Source organism: Aquarana catesbeiana, linkage group LG09, assembly GCF_042186555.1.
Source record: "Aquarana catesbeiana isolate 2022-GZ linkage group LG09, ASM4218655v1, whole genome shotgun sequence".
NCBI lineage: Eukaryota > Metazoa > Chordata > Amphibia > Anura > Ranidae > Aquarana > Aquarana catesbeiana.
In genome coordinates, this window is record NC_133332.1 from 223,182,740 (window position 1) to 223,196,509 (window position 13,770).

A 13,770-nucleotide genomic window follows, 5' to 3' on the forward strand; every position below is an offset into this window, starting at 1 on the left:
TAGATGTATGTTTTGGATCATTTTAATGTTGGAAAAGTGCACAACGACCAAGGTCATTGCGTGATGGTAGCATCTTCTCTTTCAATATAGAGCAGTACATCTGTGAAATCATGATACCATCAATGAAATTATAAAGTGATAAAACTGAAGCGCTTTATGGTGAAATAAGTGAATGATTGTGAGAAATTGTGTTTGTATGTGATTGTTCAAGAATACATTACATCATTGCAAGTGAGTGCATCTGCTTTGTATCCAAGAGAAGAGTGAAATAGCATATTGCGCAATGAATGTTTGTCTATATTTTTAATTGCATGATTGGAATACATGACTGGAGAAGAGTTACAACAGAATACCGGTATAAACAGCGGATCGCCAGTCTAATCAGTGAGCTGACAGAGAGTGCAATTTAAATATGTACCTTAAAGGAGACATTTATTCAGCCTGAACGTCTTCTGAATTATTTGTGTCCTACTCCACTCTTGTTTTAATATTTTTTAATGTAGTAGGTGGACTTGTGATTCTCAACAGATTGCTGCAAGTTATTTATTACGATTAATTTGTTTTGGAGCACATCACTATTTTTTATATTTTTTTTTATTTTAGTATAATGGAAGTGAGTATTTAGCACACTTTTTATTTATCTATATACCATCAATGAAATGCAGCTCCCGGACACCAGCACTCATGCAGCCCCACAGGAAGATACTCACTGCAACCACCATGTTTCACTAGGTTGTTGGTCCCCTCCCGCTGATGTCACTTCCAGGATTTGCATTCCACGCTGATCCTGACAGCGCGGCTGCTCCACCAGTATCCTCAGAGCTGTGGCTTCCATCTGCTGGCTTCTCTGGAACGTTCTGCTGCTATATAGTGACATCTCTGGGAATCTGAGACACACTGGGACCACCAGGATGCCGGATAACCTTCTTTATTTTACACATGATGCGCTCCTTTCATCATCTATTTTGTAAGTGGTTTTAATCCTTTTGGGATAATAAATGTTTTTATTTCTGCACTTAGAGGCCCCTTCTTTCTGTTTATTGTGTATAACTGACATGCGATTAGTCACAGTGATCACATAATACCAGGGCCAGCCCGGTACAACAATCTGGGTACACAGCAGGTGACAAATCGTTCACTAGCGACACACACAAGGTGGGCGAGCAGGAGGAAGTCATATGACGTGCTTTCAGGATACTGGTGCTCCTGCCTGGCTGTATTATTATAACAGGCTGGGCGGGAGATGGTTAAAAAATAAAAGGCGTCATACCATTAATGAAGTAAATCAAATGGATAATTCCAATCAACTTTGTAGACTTAATAGATTTTGAGTTGTTGGTTTGAATCCCGACCACGAAACTACCTGCACAAAGTTTGCATGTTCTCCCTGTGCCTGCGTGGGTTTCCTCCGAGTACTCCAAGCACATTCTGGTAGGTTAATTGGCTCCTGTCTAAATTGTCCCTATTTATGTATATGTATGAATGTGAGTAAGGTACCTTTAGATTGTAAGCTCCTTGAGGGCAGGGACTGATGTGAATGCACAATATATATGTAAAGAGCTGCGTACATTGGCGGTGCCATATACTGTAAGTACCTGTAATAAATATATTGAACAAATAAATGCAATCAAGTAGAAATCAATCAAAACAGAATCCCACCGATCAGTCTGTAGACTGATTAGAAAGTAATTTGATTTGTACATTCAATAAAGGTTTATTTAAAATGGTATTAAATCCAAAAACAAAATTGTATTATATTGCAGCTTACCAATTCTTAGATGTGGTGACTGCATTCATTTTCTTTTTTAGACTTATTTTCACCTGGTGAACCAGCTAGTAAATCTAGTAGTTTTTAATTTTACTTAACAGACTAAGCTGTGCAGCAAAATAGGCAGCTAGAGTCTTGAGACAAATAGGGGTGCAAACAATGATCAGCTTTTATTCTTTATGAATGTTGCTGTAACTGCTTTTAAAGTGTTATATATATATATTGAGTTTAGTTTTAAAGGCTAAATGTACTTTTGCACCATGTTACACCCCTATTTAGGGTGTAGCATGTAACATGATGCAAATTATTCCCCCCCACCCTTACACGACACCCCTCCCCCCTATTGAAGCATGTGAGGGTTCTTCTCCCCTGCAGCCGCTGTCACTTTTAAATTTTGCTCTGCCAGCATGTTATTCATTCACAGAGATCTGAGAGTAAATGAACTACAGGTTCCGTCTGCCATTCACAGAGATCTGAGAGTAAATGAACTACAGGTTCCGTCTGCCACCGTGGGAGATGGACTTGTAGTTCTCAATGTACTATGAGTGCAGTAATCAGCGCATTTGTAGTCCACTGACACTTCCTGCAGCTCTCCAATTGAAAGCCTGTACAGAGGTACCTGTAAAAAACAAAAAAAAAAATGCACAAATATGTGCAGTTATTTTTTTAAGGTGACCTTACCCTGTATTAGTCAGGTCCATTTAAATCTGCTAGTGCATCTAACGCTCCCCTCTCCCCATATAAACAATGCTGCTGTCCAAAGTTGTCTCTATTGCACCTCCATCCAGAGTGGAGACACCATAAGACAGGAGTGTGTTACTGACCAAATCACCAGGTGAAAATAAAGGGGGGAAAAAATCTGTGCACCAGTTTTAGTAATCTCCTCCAAAGTGTCCATTCACACCCAGGCGCTTACAGGCACTTAGGTGCAGGAGTGTTTGAAAGAAAAAGAACCCAGGGCCAGCCCGATTAGGAGAAGAGTATTTAGCCCTTGACGTGTAAATTCGTCCAAACATGCTTAAGCGCAATTAAATGAACGAACGCCCAAGCACTTAATGCATATAAACACATTTACAAAACGCATGTTTTTAACGCTGCTTTTTCCTCCGTGGAGCAAGGCATCCAGGGGAGGAAAAAAAGTCCAGTGTACATGAGGCCTAAGCCTGGTCTCAGCACTGTCAAAGTGACGGAGGTCACCTACTCAGAATCAAACAAAAATTTGTCAAAATATTCAAATTTGAGGGGCCAATGTGGAGGGAAGGCCAGTAGGTAAACCGAAGGGCATCGCTCATGCAGCTTCCTGGGCCCATGACAAGTATACTTTAATGTTCTCATGTTTTTAATACTTTTTTGTTTTTATGACCTATCTTGGTTACGGGTGATTCTTTGTTTATATCCTGTTTTTCAGTGGTTTACAGACCATGTACAAATACCGTTCACATTCAGCCTTGACCAATGAAAGCTTATAATCCATTGTTTGCTTGAACAGTAGTTGCAATGCGTTTTTATTGTTTTTTTAATTAGAAATCTTAAATAGTTTGAAAACAAACTAAAAAAGGAAAGAGACACATGTCTCCTTTCACTATGACAAAAGTTTGAAGCTTTTTGTAGTTAGAATTCTCCTGTATGGTTTGGGGCAACATCTATCCCATGTTTGGAAGCAGTAAAAGTGAATGGCCCGGCCAATGGTTAAGCCTGGTACACACGGGGCGAATATCGTCTGTTATTGGCCGGTTCAACAGAAACCAATCAATATTCGGCCCGTGTACAGCAGCCGCTCTGACAGAAGCCAACCGAAAGTCTGGCTTCTGTAGAACAGGCATGCCAGAAAAACATCTGCTGATCGGCGCTTGCACCCAATGGCGTTGAGCGTTGACTGGTGTGTTCTGGTGGGGGCCGCCCCCCTGTCAGAACACAAATACTCAGCGGGAAGATCGCTGAACTAACATCTGATAGTAAAGAGAACACCTTTTGAGCTCCTCAAAATACTCAGCGTGTATCAGGCACAATGCAGCACCTGCCAATCACTTGCATGTTTACCGAGTCATTCAGGTTTGAACGCTAATCAGACCCAGAGTTTGGTAGCGCTTAACAGATGCTAGAACCTCCTGTTAAGAGTTCCTGTTTAAGAGTCCTTCTAAAAGTCTTAGATCACCAACAGAAATAATTGAGTGTCCCATTCATGATGTCAGTGTAGGTTTGAAGATGAAAATTACAATTTGTACCAAGCAGTAGCACAAACAGGACCTATTTCAAACACTTTAGAGCTTGAATCCACACCATGCATGCTTCATAATACACAAGAGTTGAAAATAAATAATTTTACTAAAATTATATATATATATATATATATATATACATATACACACACATACACACACACACACACACACACACGATCAGTTCAGTTTTACAGAAATACTGACAGAACAGTAGCACAATAAAACTTGGTGGCCCAAAGTAATAGCCCCGATGCTTTTGTTTAAGAAAATGACATGCTGACACTTCACATGTGCCACTGTTTTCAACCCCAAGTCTTACAATGACATACTAAGACTTGAGGTTCAAAACAGTGGCATACTGACACATGGGGACCAGAATGATGAATTACTGACAACTGGGGTTTAGAATAATAACACTGACATTTGGAGCCCCAGAAAAATTATATACTGATACATGGAGGGGGCAGAACAATGTCACATTGACACAGGGGGTCCACAATGATGGCATACTAACACTTGGAATTCAGAATATTGACATTTACACTTGGAGCCCCAGAACAATGACAAACTGACACATTGGGGTCTGGAACCATGATATACTGACACATTGGGGTTGCTTTACTAAAACTAAAAGTGCAAAATCTGGTGCAACTGTACATGGTAGCCAATCAGCTTTCAACTTCAGCTTGTTTAATTAAGCTTTGACAAAAAAAAGCCTGGAATCTGATTCAGATTTTGCACTCTCCAGTTTTAGTAAATCATCCCCATTGAGTCTAGAACCATGACATACTGACACATTGGGGTCCAGAACAATGCCACTTGGGGCCTAAAACTATTACACCCCAACACTTGGGGTTCAGAACAATAATACTGACTTTTGGAGTCCCAGAACAATGACATACTGACACATTAGGGTCCAGAAGAATGACACTTGGAGTTCTAGAACAATGTTCCACTGATACTTGGAGATCTCAGAATAATGACACACTAAGGCAGGCCATACACGGCTCAATTTGATCCGTGTATGGGCAGGCTGAATGTACCAAGTTGACCAATCGATCAACTTGTCAACTTAATTATCACTAGTCGCTGCTACTGCCCTGACCCAACCCCCCCGACCCTCCTCCCCCTCCCCCCCCCCAACACTAACACTAACATTTTAAGGCCCCAGGACAACACAATTAAGCCAGGAACACACTACAAGTTTCTTTTTGTATAACCCAGCAGGTTGAACGAAAAAAAAAATGTCAGCTTTGGTCGGAGACGCTGTACTAACCATCTGACATTAGTACAGCGATTTACCCCTGCTGAGCTGTTCGGACACGCCCCCCCCGCCGTTGGCTGAGAGCGCTGATCAGGAGTCCATCAGCTGCTGGTTTTCCAGCATGCACATCCGACAGAAGCTGGACAGACCGACATACTCACAGGCCAAATGTCGGCCAGTTTTTTTTTAACCGGCCGATATCTCCTGACATTCGGTCCGTGTACCCGGCTTAACACTTGGAGCCATAGAACAAAGACACACTGACACTTGGAGGTCCCAGAATAATCACACACTGGCACTTGGCGGTCCCAGAACAAAGACATGCTAACACTCTGAGGTCCGAGGACAATGATACACTAACATTTTGAGGTCCCATGACACGTTGACACCTGCAGCCCCCCAGTTCAGTCTAGTTCGAGCCATGTTGGATAATAGAGTCATCTATATTCGTGTTGATTTGTAACATTGAACAGTCTGAGGAATGCTTAGGACTCCATGTGGTCAGTTTTCTTCAGAGTTTGCCTCTTCTAGGCTCTTGATATTGCCAAGAGTTTCCATTTTCAGCCACAAGCCCTGCTGAATATAAACTTAGAAATAGAATCCTCTAAGCATTGCAATTTTTTTTTGGCTCTGACTTCCGCGTAGACAGTGTCATCTCTTGGTTGAATGAGCTCCATGTTTGAGGATCACATTTTACAGTTTTAGATATAAGGAGCCCAAACTGGCAGTCTCCCCGGGGTCCTCAAGAGCTGTCTGGGATCAGCCAGTTTAGGAATGTCATGGAAACCTCAAATCCAAGGAAACAGGCCTGAGACAAGAGATTTTAAAAAGTTTACTATTTGTATTCAGCAGTATATTTTTAATATATGTACTACATTAGAGACATTCACTACTTGGTGGGCTTTATCAAAAATATAATGAAAGGAGCAAAGCGTTAAGTGAAAAGTGCAGTAATCCACAATATCCAATCAAAATTCACCTTGTTCTCGTTTTCCTTCAATAATGTGAATTTATTAGTTACTATGGCCTCCTGCATTTTGCCTTGCATGAAGTTTTTTCACCTTTCTTTTTACATCTTTTGGGGATGATGTCAGTAAGTTCTATGTACCTGTGTGACCACTTGTTCGATTTAATCTGAGTGCAATCTTTAAAACAATGAAATATCAGTTTTAGGGGACTTAAAGCTGATTTCCAAGCAGCTAATAAAGAGCACTATTTAATCCATCACGTATTGATTTTAAAAAATTACACGTATCTTTATATAGAACTAGGGTACCAACATCTGTCTTGATTTCAGCCTCCTGTAATCCCCTGCACAGCAGCACAGAGACTGTAAGAGATAGGTGCAGAACTCTGAGCCAATTAGGGCTTTCTTGCTTTGCCTGCACTGTGAACCTGGTTTGAGACTGATAGAGTAGAAGAATGATTTTGTGTTGCTGTGTTGGAGGCGGCCATCTTGGTAGAGCCAGGGCTTTACTTGCACGTGTTAGAACTTCTAACTAGGAGAACAGTGAACAACACAGCAGCGACATCACCAAATCTCCCCGCACTCTCCCCGCTGTCACAATTTAAAAAACCTCAGCCGCGTGGGGCTCCATCCACCGATCCACGTCATTCATTTAGAGAGTCCTGTAAATTGGAGCACTACAACTACCATCAGCTATTGCGGCTCATAGCTTGTAGTTCTTAATGAACTACCCAGGCGCTGATGAGCGCTCTAGGTAGTTCATTGATTCTTCCTGTCTTTTAGTAACTGCCTACCCGTACGAGGTATGGGCAGACAGCTACACTGTCCCTGCAGGAGGCTGATCTGCTGATTGTGGGTGCAATGCTTTACAGGCTCCTAATAAAATAAAAATGTACATTTTTTTTTTTACCTGCAAAAAAATGTGCATTTTATTATTATTTTTTAAAAAGGGTGAACTTACCCTTTAACATTTTTAGATATTCCTATACCATAGCAAGTATTGCTTTTTTGAGTTCAGTTTCATAAAAAAAAAAATACAAAGCCATAACTTCTTTTATTAGTTTTGGATAGAGTGCTAAGTGGTTAGAAACCCTGGCAGGGTTTATTTCCGTGTGTCCATGCAGGGTAGATTCTCCCTCTCTAAGGCTCGATTCACACCTATGCATGTTGCTTTTGAGCGTTTTTGGAGGTTTTTTTTTCATGCTTGCCGCGTTTTTGAGCCGCGTTTTTGCCGCGTTTTAGCGGCGTTTTTGCCGCGTTTTTGCCGCGATTTGCGTTTTGCGTTTTTTTTTTTTTTTTTCATTTTTTTTTACAGTCTTACAAAAAAATTAGAAAAAAAAAAAAAAAAAAAAAAAAAAAAAACGGCAAAAACGCACCAAAAACGCACCAAAAACGCATCAAAAACGCTGCAAAAAAGGTGCACTTGCGTTTTTGATGCTTGTCCATTGAAAACCATTACATGCAAAACGCTGCATTTTGCATGAGAAAAAGTCCCCGACCCTTTCCAAAAACGCGGAGATACAAAAAAGCATTGATGTGAACATGTTCCATAGGAACCCATGTTAAAAAATTCCCGTGCATTTCTGCAAAATGCAAAATGCATCAAAAAACGCGCTAGTGTGAATGGGGCCTAATTGCCCTGATGGCGAGAGAAAATCAAAAATCATGAATTGTCACTTGATCAGAAACCAAAAGAAAGTCTTCCAACATGGACAGTCCCATGTAGAGCTACAAAGTCCTGATGGTGCTACACCAGATATAATTTTATATAGTGTTTGCAAAGACCATAACAGATGGTGCTGTGAATGCCTGAAATACAGTAAATCGTAAAAAATCAGCAGCGCTCCAAAGATGAGTTTCCCATTGAATCATCCTGGGGAAGGTGACCCTGCGAGGCCCCAAAACCCTGACATGGCAAATTAGCCTATGTGTCATTATGTATTTGCAATAAATCATGGAAACACATCTTTGGAGGGCTAGTGACTTTCTACTCCAATATGGACATTTATTGTAAGGACAACTGTCAAAGACAGAATTACCCCCACTTTGGATAGCTATTACTTCACTACAGGACAGAAGTGAAGGCAAATCTCCCTAATGGGGGGAAAAAAAATCTAAAGCCCCATACACACGATAGGACTTTGTACAAACTTTCCCTTGGATTTTTGTACAAAGGGCGTTGGCCATAAGTTTGTATTGCCTACAGACAGCAGGACTTTTCCAGCCAACTTTCACCAAATCACGTGGGTTTTCAGCTCTTTACCACCACCCTTTGGTCAACTTCTGTATTGTTGTCTGATATTTTTCAATCTCGCCACTTTTATCAGCGAGATTGACACCTTGCGAGCCGGGTTTACACTGGTGCGGGGATCCGACTTGGATCCCCGCCAATGCCAGGCACTGTGTTTTGGTATGAATCCTGAGGGGGAACGCCACGCCAAATTTAAAAAAAAAAAAACGGCATGGGTTCCCCTCCAGGGGTATACCAGGCCCTTCGATCTGGTATGGATTTTAAGGGGAACCCCCTACGCCAAAAAAAACGGCGTGGGGGTCCCCCCCAATTTATACCAGACCCTTATCCGAGCACACAGCCGGCCGGTCAGGAAAGGGGGTGGGGACGAGCAAGCGCCCCCCCCCCCACTCCTGAGCTGTACCAGGCCGCATGCCCTCAACATGGGGGGTGGGTGCTTTGGGGGAGGGGGGGCGCCCTGCGGCCCCCCCCACCCCAAAGCACTTTGTCCCCATGTTGATGAGAACAAGGGCCTCTTCCCGACAACCCTGGCCGTTGGTTGTCGGGGTCTGCCGGCGAGGGGCTTATCGGAATCCGGGAGCCCCCTATAATGAGGCCCCCAGATTCCGGCCCCCCACCCTTTGTGAATGAGTATGGGGTACATCGTACCCCTACCCATTCACCTAGGGAAAAAAGTGTCAATAAAAAAACACAGTACACAGGTTTTTAAAGTAATTTATTAGGCAACTCCGGGGGTCTTCTTCCGACTCTGGGGGTCTCTCCGGCATCTTCTCCCGGTGTCCGGATCTTCTGCCGCCTCCTCCTCTATCTTCTGCCGCTCATTTGCTAGCGGTGGCCCGATGACCACGCCCCCTTATGAGATCACAGTCCCAGCATGCCCCGGGACTGTGATCTCATAAGGGGGCGGGGTCACCGCCTATATAAGTCCATTGCGGAGCGCTCAGAGAGCATTCCAGCTGGAGAGAGCGTCGTGTCAACATCGGAAGAAGAGAAGAGGGAAGAAGAAGATCCAGAAGTCCGGGCCACCGCTAGCTAAAGAGCGGCAGAAGATAGCGGAGGAGCCGGCAGAAGATCCGGACACCGGGAGAAGACGCCAGAAAGACCGCCGAAGTCGGAAGAAGACCCCGAAGTTGGAAGAACACCCCCGGAGCTGCCTAATAAATTACTTTAAAAACCTGTGTACTGTGTTTTTGTTTTTTTTTTATTGACACTTTTTTCCCTAGGTGAATGGGTAGGGGTACGATGTACCCCATACTCATTTACAAAGGGTGGGGGCTCGGGATCTGGGGGCCACCTTATTAAAGGGGGCTCCCGGATTCTGATAAGCCCCTCGTCTGCAGACCCAGACAACCAATGGCCAGGGTTGTCAGGAAGAGGCACTTGTCCTCATCAACATGGGGACAAGGTGCTTTGGGGTGGGGGGCCGCAGGGCACCCCCCTCCCCCAAAGCACCCACCCCCCATGTTGAAGGCATGCGGCCTGGTATGGCTCAGGAGCGGGGGGGGGGGCGCTCGCTCATCCCCACCCCCTTTCCTGACCGGCCGGGCTGTGTGCTCGTATAAGGGTCTGGTATGGATTTTGGGGGGACCCCCACGCCATTTTTCGGCGTAGGGGGTTCCCCTTAAAATCCATACCAGTCCGAAGGGCTTGGTATGCTCCCAGAGGGGAATTCCCTCTCGCGCCCGCTGCAGTAGGAAAATGTGTTTTTCCTATTGCAGCCAGCGCAAGATGTACAGTACCCTGTCGCCGAGAACCAGCTCGATTGGATCTCGCTGGAAACATTCTCGCGGCTGCGTACTGTAGTTTGTACAAAAGTCCGATGCTTTTGTGTACACACGATCGGACTTTGCTCGATCGGACTTTTGTTGCCGGAAAGATTGTGCATTCGCACAGCCAACAAAAGTCCGATGGAAACAGAAAAAGTTTGTCCGATGGAGCGCACACACGGTCGGATGTTGCTGCAAAACAGCTAATTTGCATGTTTGTTGTCAAAAAGTCCGATCGTGTGTACGGGCCTTAACACTCCTGTTTAGCTCTTCCCTACTCTTTGTAATGCCTTTAGCTGCATTAAGTTTTATAAGAACTGTGTTGACTGCAGTGAGTTTTAGAACTTGGTTATGCTATCTGGTAGAGGTGTCTGGATCACACAACCCGCTGCGCAGCATTACATATCTTTTGAGTAGTAAGGCAGTTCACATGTATGTTTTTTATCTGTAGTTAAAGCTATTTGCCTACTGTTCAACTATAATAATGAATTCCAGGTATTGATATTTTTACATAGTTGGCCCAGCTTCAATCAGTTTAACTTAACCACTTGCCGCCACCATATAGCAAAATGACGGCGGCAAAGTGGTTTCGATATCCTGACCGGACGTCATATGGCGTGATCAGGATATTAAGCCGCTGCGCGCCCCCCGGGGGCGCACATCGCGGCGATCGTTGTTGCATATCCGATCTAGGTAAAGAGTCTCTGACGGAGACTCTTTACCACATGATCAGCCGTGTCCAATCACGGCTGATCACGATGTAAATAGGAAGAGCCGGTGATTGGCTTTTCCTCACTCGCGTCTGACAGACACGAGTAGAGGAGAGCCGATCGGCTGCTCTCCTGACAGGGGGCGTCTGTGCTGATTGTTTATCAGCACAGCCCGCCTCGGATCCCACCCAGGACCACCAGGGAAGCCGCCCTGGACCACCAGGATGGCCATCCACACAACCACAAGGTATGCCCCCTAGACCCCCAGGGAAATACTAATCTGTGCCCAGGCAACTGCCAATCAATGCCCAGGCAGCTGCCAATCAGTGCCCACTCACAATGCCTGCCAGTGCCACCAGGGATGCCTATCAGTTTCGCCTATAAGTGCCACCCATAAGAAGCCATCTTTGCAGCCTTTCAATGTCGCCTATCAGTGCCACCCATGAGTGCCCATCAGTGCCGCCTATCAATGCCCATCATTGCTGCATATCAGTGCCACCCATCAGTGCTGCCTATCAGTGCCCATCGTCAGTGCCCGCTCATTGGTGCCACCTCATCAGTGCCCATCAGTGAAAGAGAAAACTTACTTATTTACAAAATTTTTTTAACAGAAACAAAAGCAAAACTTTTATTTTTTTCAAAATTTTTGGTCTTTTTTTTATTTATTTAGCAAAAAATAAAAATCGCAGAGGTGATCAAATACCACCAAAAGAAAGTTCTATTTGTGGGAACAAAATGATAAAAATGTAGTTTGGGTACAGTGTAGCATGGCCGCGCAATTGTCATTCAAAGTGCGACAGCGCCGAAAGCTGAAAATTGGTCTGGGCAGGAAGGTGTATAAGTGCCCTTTATTGAAGTGGTTAATATACCTGTGGGAACCCCATAAAATCTGGAAATCACTAAAATAGGCACTGCTACTGCAGTGATTCACACTTGCTTCTGGTTCCTGTGCTGATCAGCTGCCTCACTGTATTGTGAACACAGAAAGCTGCCTGGGTGCCATTCAGAGAATGCTTTGCATTACCTTAATGAAGTTAAAGCGTTCTCTGATTGGACAAGGTGAAGAGATTGGGCGGTGAAGTCACAATCCAATCAGAGAATGCTTTGTTTTCATTGAGAAAGTGCAGTGTTCTTTGAATGATGCCAGTGCCAAGCAGGTGACCTCCTGTGTTCAGTAAGCACCTGGGCAGCCCTCGGCATGGGACCCAGAAGCTAGTGGAGATCATTGGAGAAGCAGTGTCCACTACAGTGATTTCCAGCTTCTGGAAGATCCTACAAGTATGGTATATGCATAGTTACATTGATCCAAACTAGACCAATGTAACTATGTAAAAATATCCATATCTGGAATTCTTTAAGGTGCGTACAGACACTATGGGGTAGATTTACTAAAACTGGAGCGTGCAAAATCTGGTGCAGCTCTGCATAGAAACCAATCAGCTTCCAAGTTTTATTGTCAAAGCTTAACTGAACAAGCTACATTTAGAAGCTGATTTACTACCATGCACAGCTGCACTAGATTTTGTACTCTCCAGTTTTAGTAAATCAACCCCTATATGGCAGTCAAAAGTGCACAATCTGGCTGCTAAAGTTCTATCTTATATTAGATTGTTTTACAAACATGGACATTTGGACCTAGATGGGGGAGAGTGATCTCTATGCAGATTTTCTCAGGAGAAAGCATTCATTCATTTCTTTTTCAGCACTTACCGCATTGGCTGGGAATGCTCGCAACATGGCTGCTGTAAAGCCCTTGTACAACCCCCTGAGCCCCTCATTTCTCAGAACTTCTCTTAAGACATCCTGGGCGCCTCTGTATTGGTCAGCATGAGCTGGAATGAGACGAAAAAAAAACAGTTAATGGCAAAGCTTAAAGTGTCACTAAAGGCAAAACTTTTTTTTTCATTTTGAATACAGTAAAGGACGGTTATAACCCCTATCAGTTTGTTTTTTTGTCATATATGTCCCATTGGGGAGATTTCCTTTCACTTCCTATCCCATAGTCAAAACAGGAAGTGATAGGAAATCCCTCCAACGTGAGGGAATCCAGGTGTGTCACCAGAACTAGTGTCTCCCCTCTGGAAGATTTCTCTATTCTTGTTTCAATGTCAAAATGTGGGTTTTTCTTTTACTTTCACTATCATTATAAGAGTAAACAGGACAAATAGGGTGAATGTCTCTAACGGGGACATAGACAGTAAGGAAAACTCACAGGGGTTCTAATACCTCTCTACCCTATCCAAAACTAAAAAAAAAAACATTTTGCCTTTAGTGACACTAGCTTGTCATAACCCCACAGTTTGGTTGTGCAGTACTTCTTTTGCAGCTGTAATCTTTTGGTGCTGCGTGGGTTAATGGACGTGTGCAGGGCCAGGACAATGGGTGGGCAGGAGGGGCAGCTGCCCTGGGCACTGTGATATCATATGAGGTGATTGGGGGGGAGTAAGTCATAAGGAGATTGGGGGGGGGATAAGAATTGGATGGATATGTGTTGGGAAGGGGGATGGGGAAGAGGATTTGTGCTAGGAGGGGGTTTGTGCTAGAAGAGGTGATATGGTAGAGAGGAGGGAGGGGCATTGTGCTAGGAGGGGTATTTTTTGCAGGGGTGTTGGGCTAGGAGGGGGGGGGGATTTGTGCTAGGAAGGGAATTTTTTTTGGGGGGGGTGATTTGTGCTAGTAGGGATGAATGGGGGGACCCGTGCTAAGGGGGGGGGGGTTAAGCTAAGAGGGAGATTTGTGCTGGGAGGGGGGATTTGTAGTGGGGGGTTGGGGGGGGAGAGGATGTGTACTTAGAGAGGGAATTTGAAGGGTAGAGGATTTGT

The 13,770-nt window shown here is 44.1% G+C and overlaps 1 protein-coding gene across 1 annotated transcript in view; it reads right to left on the minus strand.

The window, feature by feature from the left end:
• Positions 1-288: 288 nt before the first annotated feature.
• LOC141108312 (mitochondrial carnitine/acylcarnitine carrier protein-like) overlaps positions 289-13,770 on the minus strand; it is a 46,107-nt gene continuing 32,625 nt past the window's right edge. Inside the window, exons 8-9 of the mRNA XM_073599810.1 lie at positions 12,659-12,780; positions 289-6,062 (exon numbers count right to left, since the gene is read on the minus strand). Coding sequence (XP_073455911.1) covers positions 5,997-6,062; positions 12,659-12,780 — 188 coding nt within the window. The 3' untranslated portion in view covers positions 289-5,996. The remainder of the gene's footprint in view (positions 6,063-12,658; positions 12,781-13,770) is intronic.